The sequence below is a fragment of the Symphodus melops genome, assembly GCF_947650265.1.
Source record: "Symphodus melops genome assembly, chromosome: 18".
Classification (NCBI taxonomy): Eukaryota; Metazoa; Chordata; class Actinopteri; order Labriformes; family Labridae; genus Symphodus; species Symphodus melops.
This window is the reverse complement of record NC_136708.1, coordinates 10157296-10183063: the sequence shown is the minus strand read 5'-3', so window position 1 is coordinate 10183063 and position 25768 is coordinate 10157296. Positions and strand designations below refer to the sequence as shown.

At 42.9% G+C, this 25768-nt stretch overlaps 1 protein-coding gene across 1 annotated transcript in view; it reads left to right on the top strand.

Moving 5' to 3' along the window:
• The window catches only part of trim71 (tripartite motif containing 71, E3 ubiquitin protein ligase), a 30779-nt gene extending 5342 nt beyond the window's left edge, over positions 1-25437 (top strand). Inside the window, exons 2-7 of the mRNA XM_079368383.1 lie at positions 10851-11018; positions 15553-15687; positions 18161-18403; positions 19357-19854; positions 20023-20163; positions 20388-25437. Of these exons, the coding sequence (XP_079224509.1) occupies positions 10851-11018; positions 15553-15687; positions 18161-18403; positions 19357-19854; positions 20023-20163; positions 20388-20960 (1758 nt within the window). The 3' untranslated portion in view covers positions 20961-25437. The remainder of the gene's footprint in view (positions 1-10850; positions 11019-15552; positions 15688-18160; positions 18404-19356; positions 19855-20022; positions 20164-20387) is intronic.
• The last annotated feature ends 331 nt before the right edge of the window (positions 25438-25768 follow it).

The window sequence follows — 25768 nt, the reverse complement described above, 5'->3', positions numbered from 1 at the left end:
AAATATTTCGTTTCTATTTTTTTGAATGACATCGTCCAGCCAAGCTACGAACACTTCCGACCTTTTTGTTGTCTCGTGCTGAGGGCTGTCTGAGCTGGTTGCTGATCAGAGACACTTGCACTAGTTTGTTTCATGCATCGAAGGATCTCCTGAAATTGTTCCACTTTACTCTCCTGTCGTTCTATTTGATCAGCTTTGCAGTCTAAGCGTGCTGGTGTGTTCATGTACTCTTATATTGTTTCTCTGTATAGTTTTCTGTCTTTAGTATTCATATTTTTATTTTCTCTCATGCAAACCCAGAACCTATCGTGCATTATATCTTTGAAGTCAGCAGCTGTAGCCTTTGCTATGTGTTCAATGAAAATCTTTGCCAGAAGCCACCAGACACCATTTCCTCTTTTGTCTTGGCTGCTTCATTGAGCTCAGCATGGTGTGCTGGGCCCTCATTCCTCATATGTAGGGTGAACATACTGAGAGTTTTTTTCCAGGAGCTGGGCTCTGTCCCCTCTCTAATGTTATGTAAGCCTGCAGAGGAATTTTTCCTCTCCCAAGAGATCGGTGGTGACGATAGTTAATGCTCACGGCTTGCTGCTTCTGCAACCAAACAACAGAAAGAATGTACTTGTTAGGTTTTTATGGAACCGTGAGTCCACTTTGTCATGAATACATCATAAAGATCTAATGAGAGAGATAGTTGGTAATCTTCAAACTGAAGGGTTGGTGGTTCGAACCCGACCTCATCCAGTCTTCATGTTCATTTCAATGTGCTGAATTCAACATTTCTCCCGATGGTTAGACCAGCGTCCTGCCTGCCTGTAGACTGCTGATGTCAGTTTGTGAATCCAACATATTGTTTAAGAAACACAAACAAAGGAGATATGGTTCTGTTGCCCGGTAAGTTTTCTTCATTCAATAGTGACCTCTCTCATTGCAAAAGTAAAGCTTTGCCTGTTGAAAAATATCATGCAGCTGATTTTTCAAAGTATAACCACATTTTAGATTCAGCAGATTGATAGCATTGGATGATTCGGGAAGCCTAACATGTACTGCTTGATTGGAGTTCAGGGACATAGGACGTACAGTTTGAAAAATAGGTTTCAGTAACCTATAGGTGGGATATTAAGCTCTACTTATTTTGAAAAATATTCCAAATCGGAAACATTCCATGAGAATTCATAGGAATATAACTGAAAATCCAGGGTAATTTAATCGAACTGTAACATATCCAAGCATAAATGAAAACATTTTGTTTTTGTCCGAAGCAGATTTACATTACATTATCATCTATTTATTTCATCCAAACGTTCTTCCCTTTGTGGCTCAGGGTTCAAGAAATCCTCTGTGCATGTGATGGAGGAGTGCACAGTGCATGAGGAGGCATGGCCTCTGCAGACAGCCGTGTGCTCTGTGCATGTGATTGAGGAATAGCATAGATATTCAAGTGTTGTTGTTTTAATCAAGATTATGCTAAAATAGATTTTCCCCAACTATATGTAATTTCCCTGAGCTTTGCCAACCTTTAATTTTAGTAAATTTTAGACTTAGTTTATTATAAGAATAAACTAAAATAAATTTTAGTTTATTCTTATAAATTCCAACTTTAAAAGTTTCCAACTTTAAAAATTCCTGTAATTTTGCAACCCGTATTGTGACATACTGACAGGATTGACCAGGAAAATATCTCTCCTAGAGATCATTTCACCCACTGTGACAGAGAAATGTTTTTTTTCCCTTCCAGGAGCCATGAAGTGAATATCAGATGTTTGCTTTGCTCTTAATAATGTACCTGCTTTGATTCCAACACAAAATGATTGATGCTGGATTTCCGTTCAAAGATTTGTGACATTCCTTGATAGGGATACACACACACACACACACACACACACACACACACACACACACACACACACACACACACACACACACACACACACAGAGAGAGACCTCTGAAATGTACTCACCAAACAGGAAAATCTACCCACATGTGGCGGTTGACTGGTGTTAATTTCTGACCCTGTTACTGTGATTAATTTTTTTAAAGTATCGATGTGAACCGTGACAACTTTGAATCGATTTTTTTTAACTTCTCATGATTAATCTTGACATCCCTATTCCTTGGGCAGTGAAGAGATTTGGCCTCATATTCATAAGATTATACTGTCCGTGGTACAGCACACGAGTGAATGGGTTTGCCTTCTTAAAGAGCAGAAATATTGATAATGATCTGAAGATCGAGCACTCCTGTTGTGTGTGCTGTCTGTGAAGTGGAAATGGAAAATTGGATTACATCAAAGGACTGCCCTCTGCTTGCTGTGATCTCAACCTCTGACACATCATGCACATGAAGCTCCATCGAAGAGACACCTAATGACATGATAATCCTACAACGCGTCACACTTTGAGTTAGATTAAATTGTTGTCACTGTGACAACTTCCTAGCTATGCATGTGTATTGCATCCCAGCAACACACTCGCACGAATGGTCTTTATAAAGCAGAGTTGGGGGGGGGGTGTTAAAGGCAAACTGAGAGGGGACAGAAAGTGGTTGCTGGGCAATGCACACACCCACAATGCATTGTGTTAGGATGAGGTGAAGTTGAACTAATCAGTTTGACGGCCCACCAATGCTGTTGTATCTCCTGAGGGGCCATTTTTGTCTCCGAAGACAGCGGGTTGTTCAGTTGCAGTGGGAGGTCTGGGAATTTTATTGTCGTACGTCACACTTTTTTTTTTTCCAACAGTCCAGCTTTCCTTTAGTAAAATGCTGCTGCTCTACCATGAAGTTTTTTTTGGAGAAGAGTACTTGCACTTAAAACGTTTGCTGGGTTTCTGCTTCGTGATCAACAGCATTGCTCCCCCTCTCCAAAGCTGGCTAGAAGAGAATGCTTGTTAGGAAACCGAACCCAACACTGACGCTGATACAAGGCCAGAGGAATTCCTGTAACTTGAGTTTATACCTCCTGGGTTCTCTTTTCCCCTTTGCTCTCTCCCTCTCACACACACCCACCACTGGGTATTTCCTCCTCTGACTCCTGCCTTTGTCATCAGCGCTCCCTGCCTGCTCTGTCTCTCTCTCTCTTTCTCTCTCTCCACCTCAGAGACAATGAACATTATGAATGCAGAAAGTCTCTTCAACATGATATATCAGCTGTTGCTGTCTCGGGGCGAGTGATTTCATTTCATCACTCCTGGAAGTGTCCATGTGATTGTGTGGCAGCAGCGTTTTCCTCTCCAAGAGCATCTCCCATCTGTGGCTAGTTATCCTCTGAAGAGAATTGCAGCGGGTTCGAGTGTGTGTGCGTTTCCTCACAGGCAGCAGAGTTGGATTATATGAAGTTGGACTTCCACAGTTTTAATGCACAACATGTGCCCAGTCATTAGAGAGCCCTCCCTGTTTCCTGTGTGTTGAGAATGTGTTTCATGTAGGCTAAGGGGAAGTGTGTATCTGTGTGCGTCCCTGCTTTGATGTCCATTTGAGGACTTTGGGCCATATAAATTTAATGGATAGAAAGGAAGGCATTTATCACATTCTCTTTGACAGCGGGATTTAAAACCCATTCAAGAGCTGGAACCTGCAACTTCCTACTCAGTGATCGGGCCCAAATGGGGTTTTAATTGGCCATTATTTGACCCCAGTCAACGGGATCGCTCTGTTAACACATTTGACGTTAATCTCTCAACCCTATTTGGGGGACATTGCACAGCTTCTAGCTGCAGTCATCCTAACACGTTTTTTTAGTCTTAAGGCTGTGTATGTTTTTGAATTGCCCACCTGCTCAGCAGTTGGTTCAGTTGTTGTAGTGTGGACAGGTTGTACACTCACATCAGTTGCTAGGTTAAAACATTACGGACATAGAAGATCAAACCAAAGCATCCTTTTCATTCGGCTGTGGTTTGAAAATCAACAAGCAGCCTCGACAGGCTTCTTGAATTTGTGTGAAACGTTGCAGTACGGCCTGTGCTCCAGCACATATCACTCCTTGAGTCCTTGATTCGTTCTGAATGGAAGTGGTACCTTGGAAGACTGAGGGTGATAAAAGTGAAAAGGCAAAGCAAAAGATGTCAAAAAAACAAACAAAAGGAAAAGACGGAGGTTGCCATCAATTGATTGGACAGCTGAAGATGGAGCGCAAATGTGGGGGAGGACGTGTACCAAATAGTGTCAGGACATAGGAGTCCAACCTGTGACCAGTGCAACAAGGACTAAACCCCCCCCCCCCCCCCCCCCCCAATCAATTCCAGATCAATTCTAAATGAATTATTTGATATGTGCATATTTAACAGCAGATCAACTAAACCTCTCTTCCACGTAGCCTCAAAAAAGAGCTCATTAATATCTTAATATTTCTGTCTTTGAACAAATGTCCTGTTAGTGTTTTATGTATTGCTAGTAAAATCCCACAGCACATGCTGAGGTTTCCGCCTCCGTTTGTGACTGGGTCATGTTCCTGTATAGGCAATGCTCTTTAGGCTGCCATGTTGGTATACAATGCCATGTGTAAGTGTGGGACAAACGGGCGGCGAAGGACCGGAGGTATCAGGGCTTGAGCAAACAAATGAATGTTTGCAATCTGTCTTGTAAATGATCATGCCAATGCACTGAAACAAAGCTCAAGTATAGTTTTCAAAAGTGAGCCAAGCAATGATTCATACAAAGAAGGGGCACGAGTGAAATCAATATATGTTCTGGACATTATGATTGGGTTTTATTGCACACTCTAATGTCACTGTGAGGACGAACATCGTGGTTGTATATACTGTACAGATGCACACATTTATTTATTTTATCTAAGATCTTTTTACATCAACACAGCTACATGATTTAAATGTGTGCTCTACCTCTCATGCTTCTCCTTCTTTCATCCTCTCAAACATCTTTCTTTCACTGTTGATTTTTTCTTTTTGTCTTCCCGTCGTTCCAACCCTTTCACTTCCTCGGCTCCGTCCCCCCCCCCTGCTCGAGTCTTAAGTACAGGACAGGTCACATGCTCCCTCTGTAAGGAGGCCAGCTGACTGTGGTTTGTTTTCCTTCTCCGCTGTGGGCTTGTCCAATCAGATCGCCTGCTTACAGCCACCGCCTCCCTGTTGTATCTGGCACAGTTTCAAAACATCGGCAGGCATGTGTGTGTTGTGTCCGTGGCAACAAGCCAACAGGGGTTGCCACGAGAGGGCGGGGCAGCAGGGAAGGCTGGAAAACACTAATGCGAGTGGAGGACAGGAGGGATGTAGAGAAGAGAGATGGAAGGGGAAAAAATGTATGTGAACAATGTATGGAGGCTGTCTGGAAAAGATGACAGCAGTTGTCTGAGTTCCATAAAAGGAGCTTTGTCTGGCAGATGGTATTACTGGGATTGCTGGGACTGTTGGGATTGGGTTTTCCATAGATTATCCAGCCTGGACATACCAGACTGGCTTAAAGCATTTGCTGTCTTTCTGCCCTTTTCACAAGTGAAATAACCCCCTTATTTATTTCCTGTTCCCTCATTTAGACTCTTCACTGTAAGGGAAGGCACATTTTGAGACTCCTTTTCTTCAAGGACAATTATTAAGAGAGGAATTATGATATGCTATCTGATAACTGTAATAACCTATGCTTTTCATTTAAAGATTTGTATTTAGGCCAAGCCATCCAGCACACATGCTTGTGAATGGAGCATGTTGAACTCTTTAAACGGTACTGGGAAGACAGAGGGGCTTCATTCCAATCAAATCTGACTGAAGCTACGTCCACAACCTTTTATTTGACTAACTTATTTGTTAATCGTGTCTAGTGTGTACAACTCGACACCTTACAGGTGCTGTTAACCTTGTTGTCTCTGCTTGCTGCTGCTGTTAAGTTTGTCAGGCCATTTGCACTCTGCTGGATCAAGGTGGGATGCTTTGCGCCTGTTATACGTCGTCTGCAATGTTTAACCGGCAGAGGTGAAATGGTTGTTCATTGGAGGTTGTAACCGGTGGCACTGTGTAATGTAAGAGTCAGTAGGATGGTGATGGTAGGATTGCTGCTAGTGCTTCTACAAAGCCTTATTAGAATGGATGCAGATGTCATAGATAAGCACTAAGGCGAACAGTATCCAAATACTTCCCTCAAAGAGAAATAAATGAACTTAAAATACGCTTCGGCAGTCATTAATGTGTCTTTTAAGTAGCTCGTGCTTTTACAGTGTTCCAGGTGAAAATGTGACTCATGCAGAGACTAAAGCAGGAGCCATTTAAAGGAAGTGCTTTAATAATTGAACGGAGCAACACTGGACAGATAAATGTAAACACAAAGGTTTCCATAAAGACACAAACAGACTAATAAACCTACATTCAGGTTATTCTCAGGAGAATTTGTTCGTTTCTTAAAAGGAACTGTGCTGAAACGGACTCGGCTCAAATCACTAAACAAACACATCTGACTGTGTTTGTTTGTGAACAGAGACGATTCTGACCTTTCTTGTTTCTGTCTGTTGACATATAGTTAAAGAAAGTGCATAAAAGCCTGAGACTACAACCTTTGGTTAAAAAACAAAACATAGTTATGGGAAAGTCTTCAGTGTAAAAACGCCTTTAGCAGAAATAAATGAGTTTTTCTTGTTTCAAACCAGAAAGGTGAACAGACGATCAGAGAAGTAGATCATCTAAATTATGATCTAAAAGTGGTTTTAGTACATTTATTCTTTAAGTCTTTTACATATATTGTGTTCCGCTGCACTGTTTGGATTATTAACGGCAGTAAGTGTTTGTAGTAAATGTAGCTTCTTGGTAGTGTGTGATTTAAAACTCTGGTTGGTTTTTGCCGTTGCACAGCTGATGAACACATTTCAACACGTCATCTGAAACACGCGCGAAAGAGAGAGGAGGACGGAAACTGTCACTTTCAGATTCTCTTGAGCATCCCACACAGTCGGTGGTAAAGTTGTTTGAGAGGACGTTCATTCACTGTCCAGAGCAGTCCCGAGTTCTTCTGGCACCACAGTGTGACATTACATAGCCCTCATCCCTTCCCCCCACTTTGGCTGTGCATGCGGGCAGCGAGTGTTGCAGAGTGCTGCGTTTTTACTGGCTAGCTGAGCTCGTGCCCTCTCCCCCAGTTCCCATTACCTCTGACAGGAGGGAGGGGCTGCTCCTGCATGTGTGAGCACAAGGCTCCCTCATTAACCATTAGAAAATATTTAGAAAAAAATGTCCTGCACAGAACAGAGCTCATTTACTCGTATTATTGAAACAGCTAGTCAACCACTTTTCTCAGCTTGTTTTGGAGTATGCCAATTGTTTCACGATTTTATTGTTTTTTCTTTTCTTTTTTCTTTTTTTTGTTTTTTAGAATCGTCAGTGTTTTATTTTTATTTTTTATTTTCTTTATGCCTGGCCATAAAACATAGAATACATCCACAATGATTTGCAAGAACATCCGATGCAACTCCAAATTTGCAACAATCAAAACAAAAGCCAACTGCTCCTCAATTTTTAAATATACTGGACGTGACGGATTCAGATCAATTTCAACAGTTATTGTTGCTTTCTCTTCTCAATTAAACTAATCAATCAACCTCTACGCGTTGTGAGAAAAATCAAACAAAACCGAAAAATAGGACTTGGATTGTTTTCTGTTTTGTTTCTGAAACACACAAACATAAGGGGGGGTGTCTTAGTGTACATTTTTAATGGGCAGGAGGGGGGAACGAGAAACATCCGCTTCACTAATGAAATACAATAACTCTTTTCCCCTAACGTGGCCGTGCCCTCTTGCTCAGAGCCTTTTGACTGCTGAAGGCGTCTTTGTTCAAATCCCTCCAGTAGTAAAAGCAGACAGCAGGTTTGCATTTTAGAATGTGTGTACGTTACGTTTTAGAGCCGGTGCTGTGATCATTTGTAATAAATGAAAGTCTAGGTGCGTCAGGGCTGCCTGAAAGACTCCTTCAAGGGTGTTCTCTGTGGAATTTACAACTCTGTTTGCATGACAACCACGCCTTTTAAACTTGTTTTTCCACACGCCGCGTCACGTGCACGCTGGAAGTTTCTGGTTTTGTCGCATGTGTGAGGATATCCAGCATGTCCTGTCCATAAATCCATGATCTGCTCCATTACCACACGTTTACCAGAGCTCAGGACTTTCTAGTATTGTGTGTGATGCACTTTTGTTGACATGGGCTTCAGTGATAGCAGGTAAAGACGGAGGGAACAGGACCCTTCCTCGAAGACCTCTGGGAAGAGCCGGTATCCTGTTTGAGTCAATAATATTGACTGAAGTTCCAAGAGGCTGATGTGTTATGTAATCCACAACCGTGTGTGTGTGTACGTGTGTGTGTACGTGTGTACGTTTCACCTCGAGGACTGTTGTGGAGCTGTTGATGACACATCAGCAGCAGATTGCATTAAAGATATCTGATGCCTGGAGCCCGTGTTTGTTATAGGATCTACTTCTGTGTAATAGGACTCCAGTGTTTTCAATCTCCACTCTTCTTCTTCATTTTGCCACTTGGTTTAAAGCGACTCTAAATGTAAGAAAACAGTCCTGAGCTGGAACTGATGACGAGGAGAAGGAGGCGTTGTTGTTTGAAAATAAGTGCAGTTTCAGTAAACATTCATGAAGGCTACTGGACACGTCTGAGCGCATCAGAGTGAGAGTGAACATTCTTTCTAAATAGCTTTAATATCTTTAGAAATAAATCAACAGCAAATAGGAGTTTGTCCTGTGTGCTTCTTCAGAATGATTTTTGCATCCATGGCAACGAAAGTTTCATCATGACATGTTTTTAAATCAAGAGAAACCTGAACAAAGGAAAGATCTTTGTTCTTGTAAATGTGATGAAAGCGTTCCAGGAAGAATTGGTTTCATTCGTGCTTCAAAGATGGCTCACGCTTTCTCATCATACGTGGACGATGTTCCTTACTCTTTTTTTTTTTTTTTTTTTTTTTTTTTTTTTTTTTTTTTAATTTTGATCTTTGCAGCTCCCTTTTCTTTTTAATCTAGATTTATGTTGAATCTAATTTGTCTGACAAAGCTGAAAAAACTCATTTTGCAGAGGAGGGAAGGAGAAGGTTTTCAATCTTTCAAAACGCCTGGAATCTTCCACAGTTATCTCAAATGTTGGTTGCTGTGGGCAGCTGCTGCTTCTGCAGTAATTAGAACATTTCATGACACACAATGTGTCAGATTTTGTGAAATAAAAACGATTGGCTTTTCCAATCAAGTCTCAAATCATTTATACTGATATAACAAATCACAAAATAGATTTGTTTCAAATAACATTTAGCAAAATTGGAAGATTTTGTTCGCCAGCTCAAATAAATTCGGTGATACAATTAGGTGACTCTCCATATGTTTGCTGTGTAGTATTTAAAAATGTGTGTTAGGCTTAAAAACCTCCAAAATAGCAAGTCAGCAAGCAATGTGAAGATGGACTTTCCCATGACTGTGATTATATTTACACATTTTTGTCAGTATTAGAGCAGCCTCTTTTAATGATGTGAGTGCTGCTCCTCTCAGTCCGGAGGATTCAGTGGGTCAGTCTCTCATCAGAATGCAAAGTATATGGCACCATCAATCTGCCCGTCCCTTGACAGCCGTAATCCTGGCTCCATCATCCTCTATCTGCACTTCCCTCTTCCACTCCAGCCCAGCTGCATTCCTACCTTTTGTGTGTCCTATCCCCTTGGAATTTTAGCAGATGTTGTTTGGGGGGGGGGGGGGGGGGGAGAAGAGGAGGTCAATGAGTGACAGAGCAGTGTGCAGAGTGGAGAGGACAGTGCTCTGTAATAAAAGAGTGACGGCAAGAATAGGAGCAGGAGAAAAGGATCCAAGAGGAGCTTAATGACGAGGCAGAAAGGAGGAAGTGGGATACAGGGGGAGGTGTGTGTGTGTATGTGTGTGTGGCTCTCATTAGATTATGCTGCTCCCCAGGGGAACAGTCATTATTGATGGATTGATTGCAGGCCCCTCCCAATCTACTCAGGTCCCTTGCTATTGGAGGCCATTGATCTGGTGTCCCTTCAGGATATGATGGCTAGTGTGTATTTAATTAGCCTGCAATTACAAATAATCAGCGTTTAGAAATAAGGTTTAAAATAAAGATGACGTTTTAGACAACAAAGGTTAAATGACATCGCTCGCCTTTATCCTGAGGGACAATAAGGCAAACGTCGGCGAACAACTCCACGCAAGAGATGAATTCTAACATGAGATTTATTTCATGTCGAAAATGTCTCTGCGAAAACTAAAAGAAATCAAGCCAAGATGTGAAAAGCGCCAAACTTTTTTCCCCCCAGTCATATCACTGTAATAAGACTGATCACATGCGGACAGTGAGTTACATCCCTTTACACCCCAGAATGAGCATTGATTGAGTTTTGGTAGCCTTTAGTCCTTCAGTGCTTCTTCTTCTCCTGGATTGGAAGAGAGAAGCTCTCCAGGGTGTCATGACCGATACAAGCCTCCCTGTCCACGCATGCATATGGATGACTTGTTTGTCAGTCCCGATCATTTTCTCAATAATTAGATTGGTGTGCGTGCATGAGAGTGAGACAGAATGCTACTTAACTTTTGTTACCAGTGTGTCCTCAAAATCTCATTTGATTATCAGCCTGTGATGACACAACAGTCAAAACGATATTCCTCCATCTAACAATATTCAAAATGATCAGCTGATTTATTAATCTTTGGCTTGCATTTGGTCAGTTTAACATGCAGCCGTCATTTCATTGTAGTATTACAATACAACTATTGTATTAGTTGGTCAATATTTGAGTGTAGCTCTAAAGATGATCAGCCTACATTCACTTTGATTCCTTTTTGCAGCGATGGCAGCTTGTTGGGTTTCTATCATTTTGAACACTAAACTCATTCCTGTCCGTCTCTTTTTCAGGTATTCCTCTTCTTCTGTGAAACATGCTCCGTGCCCATCTGCAGAGAGTGCAGCGTGGGCCGTCACATGGGCCACACCTTTGTTTATCTACAAGACGCCGTACAGGACTGCAGGGCCATCACCATCCAGCTGTTGTCAGATGCGCAGCAAGGGCGACAGGCCGTGCAGGTGAGACGGGAACGAGACCATTCATTGGCTGGAAAAAGCAAAGTAGGCTTTTGTCATATACTTGTTTAGTGTGGAAACGGAGCGGCACTATTAAGGGGACACAATCTCGCAAGGCGTTGATAATGTGAAAAAAAAAATCCAAAAGAAATGACTCGACGGTGAGTGGAGTCCATTGTTACGTCACAGAACTCAAATCAGTCTTAACCAAACACATTCAAAAAATCTCCTCCTCACACATCTATACAGTCTGAGTAAAAGACCACGGCACATCTCCACACTCATCCCTCTTCCTGGAGAGACGGAGGCAAAGCTGAGGAGAGCAGCTGTGTCTCCATCGGCCCTCAGCACAGGGCAATCGACTGCTTGAATATATTTGAGTGACCAGTTCTGGCCTGCTGGGAAGCCTGAGGTTAGAGGTGTCCAGCTGGCCCTGAAAGGGGGTTGGGTCACATGGGGTGAGGTTTGGTGGGGGGCAGGGATGAAGGTCAGAGGGGAGGAGGACTGGAGAGGAGGCTGGGGGAGGGTGGATGAGGTATTTCAAGGATTTCAGAGAAAGGAAAAACTCCCCTCCTCTGTTACAGAAGTGGAACACTTTGCCCTCCTTGATTCATTCATACCCTCACTGTGTCCACCTCCTCCTTTTTACCTTCACTCACACACACACACACGCACGCACACACACACTGCCTTTTTTCATTGACAGTACTTAACCACTTGTTTGCTCTTACAGCAGAACATGAACAGTAAAAGGGGGGATGAGAGTGTGTCAGAAAATCCTTTTTAATGGGTTTAACAATGCCTCACAGATGCAAGTAAAAATCAGCCGAGCTCAGACATAGTATGAAACAATTAGAAGTAGTTCGGGTAGCTGAAGAGGTGCCACAGCGCTTCCTGAGTACTGGTCAGGTGTCCTTGAGCAAGGCACCAAACCACTCTACTGCCCTAGTGCGCTCCCTGCTTAGCATTGTGTAGCAGCCCCATTCTGATATCTCTCCACCAGTGCATGTCCACAGGTCCTGTTTGTTCATGTGTGTGAGAGAAGCATGTCTTAAAAAGTTTAAAACCAAGATTTCCCTCAGTGGCTGAACAGGGTTCCAAAATTCAAAATCAAATGTGCCTGATGTAAAAACGCTCTTAAAAAATGTCTAATCACAAATCAGGGTGTCGCCAAGCCTCGTCTCTAGTGCAGCGTAAATGCCTCCTGAATGTCGGGTTGCTGCTCTCCTCCATATTGATCATTGTAAAGTCGAGCAGCAGCTTTTAGATGTACACAATGCTTGGATAAATTGAGCTATTTGAATGTATCTCTTAGTGCTTTGAGAACTTCTGAGCATTTCTATAACTTTCTAATATTTTATAGATAAGACAGTTAGTGTTTCAGGTGAATAGATTAAAATATTAAAATAATTGTTTTATAAAATATCTTTCATCTCGCTTGTTTTTTGTGTGTAAATTAAAATAACGGAGCGCAAACCAGCTCAATAAAGTTTATGATTTTTTATTTAAAATTTAAAAAATGTAACCGTTTGAAGGGGAAAGAAAGGCGAGCCACTCACTGAAGTGTTTTCAAAGGGCCTTGTAGGTGAAACAGCTGTTCCATTAAAGTGATGTGAGTTATTGGCGTGTACTATCTCCCCAGCAGAGCTTGCCCTTTGTGATGCTCTTCCTCTCTTTGTACTGGGAAGGATGGGTGTTGATATCTCAGTGTTTTTTAAAACTACAACCAGGAACTGCAGCGCTTGTTCTCTGCCGAGTGGAAAAACACCAGGATTTATACTGCTGGGTCACAAGAAACGCTCACTTCCATCTGGCTTTACATTTCTGTTTGTGTGTATTTGTCCATTTGATTCTAGGTCACCATGGGAGTAAATGCTGACGCCAGATATTATGTAAACACACACACACACACACACACACGTACACACACGTACGCTCCTGTCCCCTGAGGTAGGAAATTTCCGCCCACTCCACACCCATTATGATCCCTGACCTCTGACCCTGGACTTGTGACCTCCTGGTTGGCCGGAGCTCTTCGGCTCTGTGCTGTGATTGGTCAGATTGACCCTCTTTGTATGCCAAGTCATAGTCTTCTGGGAATTCTGTGGAAAAGAAGGAAAGAGTAAAGATGGAGACAAACTCATGTAGATGGAGATCAAGACTTCCTCTTGGAAGATGGAGTCAGGAGCTTCTCCTAAAAGATCAAATACAGACTTCAGTCATCACTTCTGGGCCTCAGCACGTGTGGGCTGGGTGGTCTGCGGAGATCTTGTCCTCTGCCTGTAGTTGGATTGTTTTGTTTTGTTTTGGTTGAAACGCAACGTTTCAGAGGGAGTGGATGTGCTACCCTCAGCCAATGAAAAATCACAAGCAATTTTAGGAGATGATAGACTTCAGCGATTGGACGCGATTCAAACTGGCGAAGATGAACGACGTGGCCGGCTTGTGCTAGCGTGCGGTAGCTTGCAGTGAAGGTCCAAGCAGTACAAACATGCACAATACATCCTTCAGTGAGGGTGCGCTCTCAGGGCCGATTAGCCCAGGAGGAGGGGCCCCGTCGGGTTGTGTTTACGAGCTACAATGAACAATACAAAGGATTCTACCTTTACATTTTACAGGGAGCTTATCTGTTCTCTCTACTACAGTACGTCTGAATAGAGAACTCAGGCAATAAAATAACAATGAGAAGAATGACAATTGAAGAAGACACAGTTAGCATATTTTAATTAAAGGAGTATGCAGAGACAGTTGGAAGGTGGAGCCTTTCTACATCCTTCTGTCTCCTTCCTCACTATTGATAACAGTCCTTCCTGATTCCTTCCAGCCTGCTGTTCTGTCTCTAGGGGCCTGATTTAGCTGACCCTTTAGCTGCCCATCTCAAATTGCCAGGCAAAAGAGAAAAGGACCCTGCTGCCAGGCTTTGTTCTTGCTGGGGCGCGGTGGGGGTTGACAATACGTGTCTTAAGACAGGGGGTTGCAGATCATGACCTGTAGAGGTCTGGGCGACCTCTGATCCCTGTGGGCAACATCACAAAGGAAGCCTTATCCCACCTCCTCTACATGCCTGTGAGGTCCGGCCCACCCTGTGACCTCCCAGAAAACACCGGAGGGGAAAGCCATATAAAGGAACAGGAAAAAGTGTGATTAGCCCAGAGCTACAGTTGTGGGGAAAAAAAAGGGGGAGGAAAAGATTGTTTAGAATTTTTTTAAGCTACCAGACATTTGCTTTTAAGTTGATCAAGTTATCATGGTCACATAGAGAATGGCAGTTCTCATTTTGTTGGCCTGAAGCCCTGCTGCCTCTGTAATTATTCTCGGCCATTGTCGTTAATTTGTATATTCATTTCAAACACATTTTGACCGGATGTTTGCATAACGGAACATATCCAACGGATCTGTGTGACATTTAGACTTAGAGATCCAAGTCCATGAAACAGTTTGTTCTCTCAACTTCAGATAACATTTTCTATCATGGGACTTGATCCATCCTTTTTTCTCCTTCATGGTAAAAAAAATATAACATGCCCATTCACAATGCAGAAGTCTCACACACAGGCAGACCGTAATATTCCAACCAAAAGGCTCAAAATGGTCCCAATACGGTCCAAACTATCCAAATCCAGTAAGAACTATAATCCCAACACGTTGCACGTCGCATACGTCCATAAAGGTGAATGGATTTCTTTCTCACTGTATTTGAAGGGAGGTGTCTGTCCGTGTTCTGATGTAAACATCTGGCAGCACGGATGGAAGAGAAGCGCCCGTCACCTATCAAATGTGTGGGGGGGTTGTTTGTTTTTTTGTTTGTTGTTTTTTTGCTTCCTACAAAACATGGACTGCCTGGTTGATTTATTTATTTTTTATTTTATTTTTTTCCACCAGTTGAGTGGCATGTAGGGAAAAAGTTACCGGTAATTTCCGACCCTGATACCTGGTCAGGTGCACTGAACTGTCCAATGACTGACCAAGAGAATTCTAAATGCGAGGAAATCAATTGTTCAATATTGCTAAGCTAAGCTTAATAAGGCATACAACTCCAAATGCTGTGACACCCATAACCTTGAGGGGAAACTGTTTTAAAAGCAGTACTTTGTTATTTAGTACTGACTGATGTGAGGAGGTTCAACCTAACAGCATGTTCAGTGTGAAGTGACTTCCTGTTCCTGACCTCTGTTTCCTTTCCCTTCTGAAGAAGCTCACAGAGCACTTGTTGTTTGGTCACCCGTCGGGGTGATGTCACAAACTGTGTCCTTTCTTCCTTACCTCCTCGTCCTGTTTCTGGGGGGTCATTTAAACCCGAGTTGACTTCTAAAACAGACAGGGTCATGTGATGCTTTTAAACAGACAGTCCTGCCTGCTCCTTTTCTAAACTACAGAGGAGGACATGAGTTCTTGTAAATCCTTCACACGTCATGTTTTATGTCTCACTGTTCTAATATCTCACTTTACTCTTGGAGACTGGTCATCTTACGATGCTGTGCAACCATTTTAAAACTTTCACCACATTAATAAGATCCTATCTGTTTTGTCTCCCCAGCTAAGCATGGAGAAGGTCCAGGCCATGGCAGAGCAGGTGGAGATCAAAGCCAAGGTGGTGCAGACTGAAGTGAAGGCTCTTGTCCTCCGACACAAGAAAGCGCTGGAGGAGAGGGAGTGTGAACTGCTTTGGAAGGTGAGCCTCAACGTCTGGCTGACTACTAGTCAGAGCACAGTTAGAAGATTCAATGAAGGCCAATTCAAATATCTATACCCACTCATACACACGTGCTGGTCTGTTCTTTGACCAGCTATCGATTAATTAAACCTGATTCACAAAACTAAGGAGCCAGTTACAAAGGTGGCAGTTTGACCTGCATTTCAGAAATACTGTGCAAGGACCTCCTCGGTTTAAGGTTACTCAAAGAATGGGGGAAAAAAAACCCTTTCTCAGAGCCCCCTACCCTGGTAAAGCCACCCTTCTTAATCTCTAACCCTTTAATGAGTAAAACACATAAAGAGACTGACTGTGCAACATACAGTACATGTCATTGTACCAGTCAAGCCTCTTAAGCACATACCCAAACACACACACACACTGTATTATATCAATTACGACTAAACCAGATACTTAAATGTGCAGTTGTGCAAACTTGCGTCTTGGGCATTACAAAAACAAAACCAATAATTTAGCTCAACCCCCGCTGCTCCACCTCTGCTCTCATTTCTCCACTTTTTCCCTCAGAGGGCTCAGTGACATCGTAAAAACTGAGGTGTGTGTGTGGTTCAAAGTGTCACATGTTTTTCACTGACTCATGTTTCCCCTTTATTTCCCTTTTCTCTGCTACAGTACTCACTGTAAAACTGACCCCATTAAGTCATTTTGCCGTTTCCTGAATAAACCATCAATGATTTCTTCTGAGTCTGACCTACTTGCGATACTAATTCTTAAAGAATCTAAAGGAATTCTAAATCCAAAATGATTATTGGATGTAACATGTATGACGCTCAGAATGAAGTACACTTCCATCTTGTCCTTTCGTCACCTGCCTCCACCACGCTCACGCTCCTCCGCTCAGGTGTGTTAAACGACTTCCAAGTCATACAGAACAGATCCGCAGTCGTGCAGTGAAGCACCGCTGGCACCTCTGACCGTCCAATGAGGTCGAGGGATCCGTAGCTGTTAGATGGTTGAAAATGGCCAATCACAGGTGAAAGGTTTGAACGCAGGGAGTTGTGTGAATAAGTTGTAACTTTACAAGTTGCGGTTCCATCAAAGAAAAGCCTGTCCTCCGCCTCTCTGTCGACAGGTGTCTGCTCTACTATAGGGTAATGTCTGGATCAATTCAGCGCTCTCTTGAAAGGCTCGATACCTTCTCTTCCATTGAGTGTTTTCAACTGAGGAACTTAAAGCAGTCATCTGTCCATCAGAGAGCCCCGCTCGAGTCTTTGTCCTCACTGACCATAAAGTGTAATTCAAGTCTCTTAGATGCAAATTGTCGTTCTATTTATGCCAAGGATTAACAAAAGAGCTCTTTCCTTTGGGATCTTTTGTTTCTTTTACCCTACTCCCTGCTATCAAGAGTCCCTCTAACTATAGAATAGGCTATTGTGTTTTACTCCTTTTGTTAGCTAACGGTAAGTGAGAGCCCGATCCCTGCTTCTCAGGTTCTATCACCCTCTTTACGTCTTTTTTTTTTTTTCTTTCTCTCACTGCCTTTACTGTAACTTCATCTGTCTTCTGAACACATGAAAGCAACAGATCCATGTTGTAGCTGAGTGACCTTAAGCCTTTGTTTTATTATTCTGTGAATATTTGACTCCAAGTGAAACTTGGCTCCTCTGTGGTCTTGCCTAACCTCAAAAACAATCATCTAAGAGCAAAATACTTCAGACTCAGAACGTCATTAATCCCAGAAGGGCTCCCAGTTGTCGGATCAGTTGTTCAGAATTTGTACATTGATTTTGCATGACTTACTAAATTCAGAAGATCTAAATTTAATGTTCCTAATAAACATAAAAAAAACATCTTCTGACTGACCCAAATTTATGATTTAATTGCCAATGATTAATATTAAGGTATTATTATTCATTCACTCAATCTCCTACAATCATTTTAGGCTCCTGATCTGATTTTATGTCTATCAAACGTTGTCTCTTGTAACTATCTATACCAGCTCATGTTTTGTCATTAATCCAGCTTTATACTTAACAATAATTTACCAATCCAGTCAAAAGTTGTACAGATGCAACTACTTGCATGTGACCTGTATTTGTCCTCCTCTTTTTCTGGACTCAAACATACTGTACGGTCAGCACATTGCTGCCACCATGTGGCCACAATGCGTACACGTTCAACAGAAATGTGGAATACGTGATTTTATTTTAGGATTGAAACAAATAAAGAGTGTTCTAAAATAATACAAAAAGGACGACTGAGCTGAGGTTTGAACCCTCTAACTTTCTTTTTATTGCTGTTTTTTTTTATTATAAATTTTTTTGGGGGGCTACTTTAAATATGCTAAGTGACTAAACATTAAGCTTTCGAACACAAACTATTTGCTCTGGATGAACAGTGTCTGTGTGATGTGCTCTGTGCTGTGGAAACAGTCTAATCGGATCTTGGGATGCTAAATGCTCTGTCCGCTGGTTCTTCTGTCTCCTGTCAGGTGGAAAAGATCCGTCAGCTGAAGGCCAAGTCTCTGTACCTGCAGGTGGAGAAACTGCACCAGAGTCTGACCAAGTTGGACAGCACCATCGCCGCCGTGAGCCAGGTGCTGGATGAGGGTCGACACCTCGATGTGCTGCTGGCCAGAGAGCGAATGCTCACCCAGATCCACGAGCTGAAGGCTTTGAGGGGTCTGCTGCAGCCACAAGAAGACGACCGCTTCATGTTCACTCCTCCTGACCAGGTAGGCACTGGCACCCTGTCAACCATGGATCATAGACAACAACGAATTGTTCAGATCAGCGAGTCACAGGTTCAATGATCTCAGGTCGATTCTCATTTTTCCATTTTCGAATTTTGATGCCTTCTGATGCCCATTTTTGGCTCTTACTGGTTGTCTTTCCTTAAAGCACTATAGCATTCGATGTTCATAATAAAACATGACATGTGAAATAACTTTTTACCTCGAACCATCATAAAAACTGAATCACCTCTCATTCTCACTCAAACTAACGTCAACTAAATTAGTTAAAGCCTTTATTACTTGTATTCTCCTGCTTTTTAAATTCCATCACTTAGTGTCATAGTGTCTTCATATATGTCAAAAACCAACAAAAAAGCTATTTCATAATTTTTTAAATACATGAATGTCATTCTGTGCAGTCACTGTTTACATTCTTTAGAGATGTAATTCACTGATCAATCAAATGATAGAGGTCTGACTCTCCCTGCCTGCTGAGAGTCACATGATCAGATACACTTGCAGGCCGACGGTGAAGGTAGCATCATGTTTATGATCCATTTTAAACTCCACCCTCAAAATATTTCCTGCCAAATGCAGCGTCTCACACCAGGTCAAACTTTAAATACCTGGCTCATAGTACGCAGGTTAAACCAAATGATACTGCAGGAACATGAATTCAATCATAGTTTAATGGGGAGCTCATGTCTACACTGCTGATATGTCAGCTGTGTGTAGCTGCGTCTGAGATCAGCAAGACTTATGAGGACCAGCAGGTCACGGGGTCAGGAAGAAAATCAGCTGATTCTTGTCACCCCGCCTATCTACCCATGAACCTTTAGTTCATGTGGATTTGAACAGTTGGAAGTTGTTTTTGATGTTCTTCGCCTGACGATGTCTAACACTCTGTTGGAGTTGTGATACGGCTGAATGTTGACTGTCATTCTTCTCCAAAGGCTCTGTACATAGCCGTCCAGGCCATGGGCCTCATCAGCAGCGGGGCCTTTGCCCCGGTCACCAAAGCCCACGGAGAGGGTCTAAAAAGTGCGCTCCGCGGCAAGCCTGCCTCCTTCACTGTGATCGGATACGACCACGATGGTGAGCCGCGCCTTTCTGGTGGGGACACGGTGTCTGCGATCGTCATGTCGGTCACAGACGGCAACCTGTCTGCAGCGGAAGTGTCCGACCACCAGAACGGTTCTTACACCGTCAGCTACCTTCCCAAATGTGAGGGCGAGCACCTTGTCTCCGTGCTGGTGTGCAACCAGCACATTCACGGCAGCCCCTTCAAGGTGATCGTCAAGTCGGGGCGGAGCTACGGCTCGCTGGGATCCCAGGTGTCATCGTTTGGTTCTGAGGGCGAGGGCGACGGTCAACTGTGTCGTCCCTGGGGCATCAGCGTGGACAAGGAGGGATATGTGGTGGTGGCTGATCGGAGCAACAACCGCATCCAGGTAGAGCCCTTACAACACATCACACACACAATGTGTTGTGTGTATCATAAAGGTCTGGCAGTTTGACTCATGCAGGGAGGTTGAATGACATTAAAGATAGTAGAATATCAGTCATGTTGTGACAACGAAGTGAAAAGAGTTTTGTTGCTTTCGCTTCCTTCTCTCCAGATATTTAAGCCTTGTGGGGCCTTCCACCATAAGTTTGGCTCTCTGGGTTCTCGGCCTGGACAGTTTGATCGTCCTGCAGGGGTTGCATGTGACAGTCAGAGACGAATCATAGTGGCTGATAAGGACAATCACCGTGTGCAGGTAAGAGCACCCAAGAAACATAAAAAACACTGAATGATTCCTTGACCGTTGTATTCATCGTGAATTAAATCATTCAAGTGCAACAAAATAAGTTTCTATTTGTGTACGTTAAAAAGGCCTTTCTCTTTGAAAACTAACTACACGTGTTGCTCCTCATGCTTACTCTCTCTCTAACCAGCTGATGTTTACATGTTGGGCCCTCACACATTTGTTTTGTCTGACAGGTGTTCACTTTTGAGGGCCAGTTCCTGCTGAAGTTCGGGGAAAAGGGCACAAAGAACGGGCAGTTCAACTATCCCTGGGACGTGGCCGTCAACTCTGAGGGTAAGATCCTGGTCTCAGACACCAGGAACCACCGCGTGCAGCTCTTTGGCCCTGACGGCTCCTTCCTCAACAAGTACGGCTTCGAGGGGGCCCTGTGGAAACACTTTGACTCCCCCAGAGGCGTGGCATTTAACCACGAGGACCACCTGGTGGTGACCGACTTCAACAACCACCGGCTGCTCGTCATCCGACCCGACTGCCAGTCCGCTCGCTTCCTGGGCTCCGAGGGCACCGGGAACGGGCAGTTTCTGCGGCCCCAGGGTGTCGCCGTGGACCAAGAGAACCGCATCATCGTGGCCGACTCCCGCAACCACCGAGTCCAAGTGTTCGAGCCCAATGGAAACTTCTTATGCAAATTTGGCACACAGGGCAGCGGTTTTGGACAGATGGATCGGCCCTCCGGTGTGGCTGTGACGCCGGAGGGAGTTATTGTGGTTGTTGACTTTGGAAATAATCGCATCCTCAAATTCTAAAAAAAAGTTTCTTCTCATCCTCCGATGGCCCTTTTGCAGTTCCTTTTTTTTTTTTTTTTTTTTTTTTTTTTTTGGATGAAGGACATGGAGGAGAGAGAAGAAATCACAACAGACACAACAGGAGAACTCAGAGAGGATTGAGAGTACGTTGAAGTGAAGGGAAATTAAAAGAGTAGATGATTTTCTTTTTGCATTTGAATAGTTTTCTCAATCAGATAACTGTGGTATGTATTACAATGGGGACCTCTACAAATTGATAATCAGTAGAAAAAGAGCCATATTTCCCTTCCTTAGTCTCCACTGCTCTGAATTGTCTCTGGGCCTCTCCTAAACTATCCATCTCAGGGATTTTCTCATTTTTCTTGAACTCTAGTACCCTCTGCTCCAAACCTACCTCATTGAGCTCTTTATGAATGTACTCATAGTCACTGAGCAGAGGTTTTAGTCCGTGAAGTTTTACAAAGAAGAAAAGCCTACCTCTATACTTTATTTAAGAGAGACAACAAAAAGAATGGACTTTTGAGATGATATTTGCACAGGATTAATGGAATTCTTGCTGTGCATTTTGAAATATGAGTTCAGGTGAACCCTCCTGAATGTTGTTGCTGAGACAATACTCAGATCGCTGCAGAGGCTGCATGATTCATTCTCATTAGTGGGCGTCGCTCCAAGAGGAAAACAAGGGTACACTCGTGTCCTTTTCATGATATAGAGGCTGCTTAGTGTTTTTGGCTGGTGCAAGCGCCCCTTGTCCCTTTGTGGCTTTGTGAAGATCATAGTGTTATGATAGCCTAAAAAGAGTGCCCCAAGCGATGCCAAACGATTAAAATGAGCTCAGGTCATGGTCGGAGTTATTCAGAAGAGCTGTACTTTCTAGACTGTCCCTATAGCTTTACTAGCTACTAGCTAATGATGAAATTATAGACCAGACGAAATGATCCCCAAATGTTCCCTCCCTTAGAATTATCCAAAGTGTATGATTATCCTTATAACCCCCCCACCCCTTACTGTCCCGTAGGACCTTCTAAACGCGCGTTTGTCTTTTATCGATTCACTTGTGTTGTTTGTTTCAGTCAACATGAAGAAGTAAGATGCAAGGATTAGTATGCAAGGAGAGCAGCTACTCTTTCAAATTGGAAAACCTACCAAAGGATTGTGGAGACGGATTTTCCAAAATCTAAATCTATTAGTGATCTTAATGTAGAGATATAATCATTTCTTTGAATGACACCTTTTAGTTGAGGCATGCTGTGTGACAAAAGCCTTACAAGTAAAATACCCATTTTGCTGTCCGGAGGGCATTATTGACCTCAAATGAAAGACACAAAACGGAGACATTGTTTTGATTTAGCTGTTGGTTGAAAGCCACTCCCTTCGGCTCCTGGGGCCAACGATATAGTCCAGTCCCATTAGAGGGCATGATTAGAAAGCCCTGCCCTATTTATTCATCTTAAGAGGTGAGAAGACCTCCCCAGATCGAGCGCTAGTAGACTCCTCTAAAGATGGAGGTCTAAAGACCAACTGGTGGAGTCAACCAAAGTTAGTTTTTCTGCACAATGGCCAACTGTAGATAATGCAATTAAAGAAACGTAAATCCCCTCAAAACATCATCTGAAATAATCATTGTTGACAGTAACTGGAAAATGAATTGAACTCAGCTACGTCCATGTTAGGCTTAGAAGAATAAAGTGGTCACCGTTTTTTGTGCTTTCACATCCTGCCATGACTCGGACCCTTTTCAGGAAGGTTTGTAAAGAACCCCCCCCTCCTGCAATTATTACATCAGCCCATCAAACAATGCCCCAATGAAAATCATAATTAGACTGCCCAAGTAGCATCTCCATATGACCTTTTGTATCCCAATATAATCAACGTAGTAACTAATAGGTAGTAACCCTTTGTGGTGAAAGCATTGTGGGGTTTTAAATCCCCCTTGCCCATGTCTCAATCTGTGTCCCACTGGAAGCACTAGACAATTAAGATTCTGCTCGCAAACTTCTTAGCCCGGCAAAGAATCTTGGGACTTACGAAAAGATTTACCGACTGGCTCTCCCCTCTGAGGAGAGGGCCCGTCTGCACATGATCGGGATTTCCATCGTCATCGTTCTGATATCCTGTTTAACCTCCTCTTATAACTCCTGAATACCTCAAATAAGTCGCTCGTGGCTTCTGTGCGTTTGAACATTTAAATACCTCAACTTCGTATCCATTCTTAATACCTCATTTTCACTCTTGTATTTTGATATACCTCGTCATATATTTATGCATAACGAATATACCTCATTCTTTGAATTATCTTGTGTTACAGTACATGTCCCATAGCTCTTTGACCAAAGATCATGGTACTGTTTTGCGTTGAAAAGTCATTTTGTGTTATGGTTATCATTCCATCTTCCAACCCTGAAACAGCCTTCTGGTTGTCGCTTCTACTGCAATGCCTGGTAAACTGCCTTTTTTTTATCAACAAGAAACCAAATATGTCCGACGAAAGCATTGTGCCAAAAGGATGTGTGAGAGGTCTGTGCCAAACCGGGTTGGCATTAGGACCACATGTGGTAGACGGCATATGTCACTGGACCATTATATCGTGGATACAAAAAGTTAAATCAAAGCACGTGAGAATAAATCTTGCTCTCTGATAAGATGCACTTAAGAGGGCCGGGCCCTGTTTATCTTTACCTCATGATAACAACAATGATCATGCAGATTCCACTTGTACATTGTTACTGTTCACAGCGGGGGGGAGGGAGGGAGGGTTGACAGCAAGAGGGATGTGACCTCTTCTAAAGAGTTAAGAACTTCACAAATCTGCCTTTATTGCTCTCCATATACACCTCTATTTTCAGCACAGTTGACCAGCATCTCGTGTTGTGTAGAGCCGTTAGACCAGTGTAAACCCAAACCTTTCTCCCTGTGTGTGCTTAAACAAACGCATCAGAGGGTTACACCTAACAGGTGACAGCAGGCTGGCTTTTTATTTAAGGGCAGCTAATAGCACACTGACGGCGAGCAAGTTTGATTCCACAGATGCTTTTAACCCTACATAAGAACGTTTTTGTTTTTCAGTATTAACTCTGTGAAATGTTCATTCATGTTGCATCAGTTTGGTTTTTTTTGTTTTTTTTTAATTAAGATTGCAGAATTCTATCTTTAAGATCTTTAGGTCTTCACTCTTAAAGAGGAAAAATGTATTTTAAACCTTTTGTTTTTCATTTTGTTGCATGCTTTAAAAAGTCCTTGTATTATACCGATGTCTCTCAGATAGGTGTTGCAAAAACTCAGATGGGGTGGGTAGCTGATTATTGGGATGGTTTTACCAAAATATATACCCAAAGATTTGTACGTGTGTGTTAGGATTGTGTTTGATGGAATTAACCTTTGACCTTTGCGATTGTATTTCTTGTTCTCAAGAGGCTCTGCAGAGTACAACCTGTTGGCCCAGCCAAGCCTCCATTCCTGAGAAACAGCCAGTTTTCAGGTGAATACAGAAGGCTTGTGCGTCCCTGGACCATTAGTGCTTGGTTTTCTCCCTCTAATATTCACAATATGTGTCGACGTATTCACATATTCTAACTCCTCTCACACTCAAATTCCTGTAACTTTTAAAAGCTTCACGCTAGGAGTCGAATGGCGTCACCGACAACCGTGAATCAACAGGACAGCCATTTTTTTTTTGTTAGATGTTGTAATGTGAGGAGCAGCTAAGATTCTCCAGCACAAACTAGCAAGCAGCCCTCTCCCTTGTCTTTATAATAATCCAGGAAAGGTGATGATGGCTGCTGAGCGTGTGACTGGAACACTGCACACCTGCTCAGCTGGATTTTTTTCTTCTTTTTTTCTTTTTTTTCATAGGGCCCCTGTGCTTTATGTCGACCCTTTTATTTCTGGCCTCTCATGGCTTTTAAGAGATCACGGAAAAAAAAAAAATCTACACCAGGTGATGTGTGCAAGGTCGTAGACCTCCTTTTGATGATTGTATACTCGAAAGAAACAAAAAAAAAAAAAGGTTTGAAAATTTGAAAAGGAAGAGGAAAAAAAAAACTCAGGTAGTTCTCAGCAGCCCTGTCCTGCAGGTGTCTCATTGAAACGTGTTCCGTAGTGATGATGTAGTGACTTTTTTTCCCCCTTGTTATGAGCTCTCATTACTAGTATGATTCTTGTGTGTGTCCATTTACATATTATAAAAAAACTATTTCTAAACCCAATCTAAAAATTAAGGATTTCGACTAGTGTCCACTAATTAATCTGTTGTTTTTTTGCTCATTTTTGTTTTCTTCCACAAAAAGTACAAACACGTGTCACCACTTGATGCTCACTGACCCTTTTAGAATGTATTTTGTGAAGAAAGGGGTTCAGTGGAGTCTCGTTGATGCTCACTCTCTACAGCCAGCTGCCAGTAGGAAAACAAGACGCAGAAAACATATTTTTGTTGCTAAATGTTCGGCACCAGCAATACTTGGAGTATACGGTGGGATCATGTGTTTTAAGTGGAACACGCGTCGTGTTCGTTTATCCACCAGCTTTAAAATCATCCTCCTGATTAGGAGCGGTTTGGCCCAAAGGGAAATAAAAAAAGCTCATCTTGGACAACCTCTCATTTCTGTTGTCTCGCTCTGCCAGCAGCTGTCTGTGAGGAGTGTGTAGTGTTTGTGCGCTGCATATGTGTTGTCTAAGCAGAAATCCACTGAATGTATCCTCCCAACAGTCCAAGAGGCAGGGAGAGACGGCGGGGCCAGCTGAGTTTAGATGGGTGCTGCTGGTGCTTCCTCAGCCAGGTGTGTGCGAGTGTGTGTTTATCAGTCAAACGT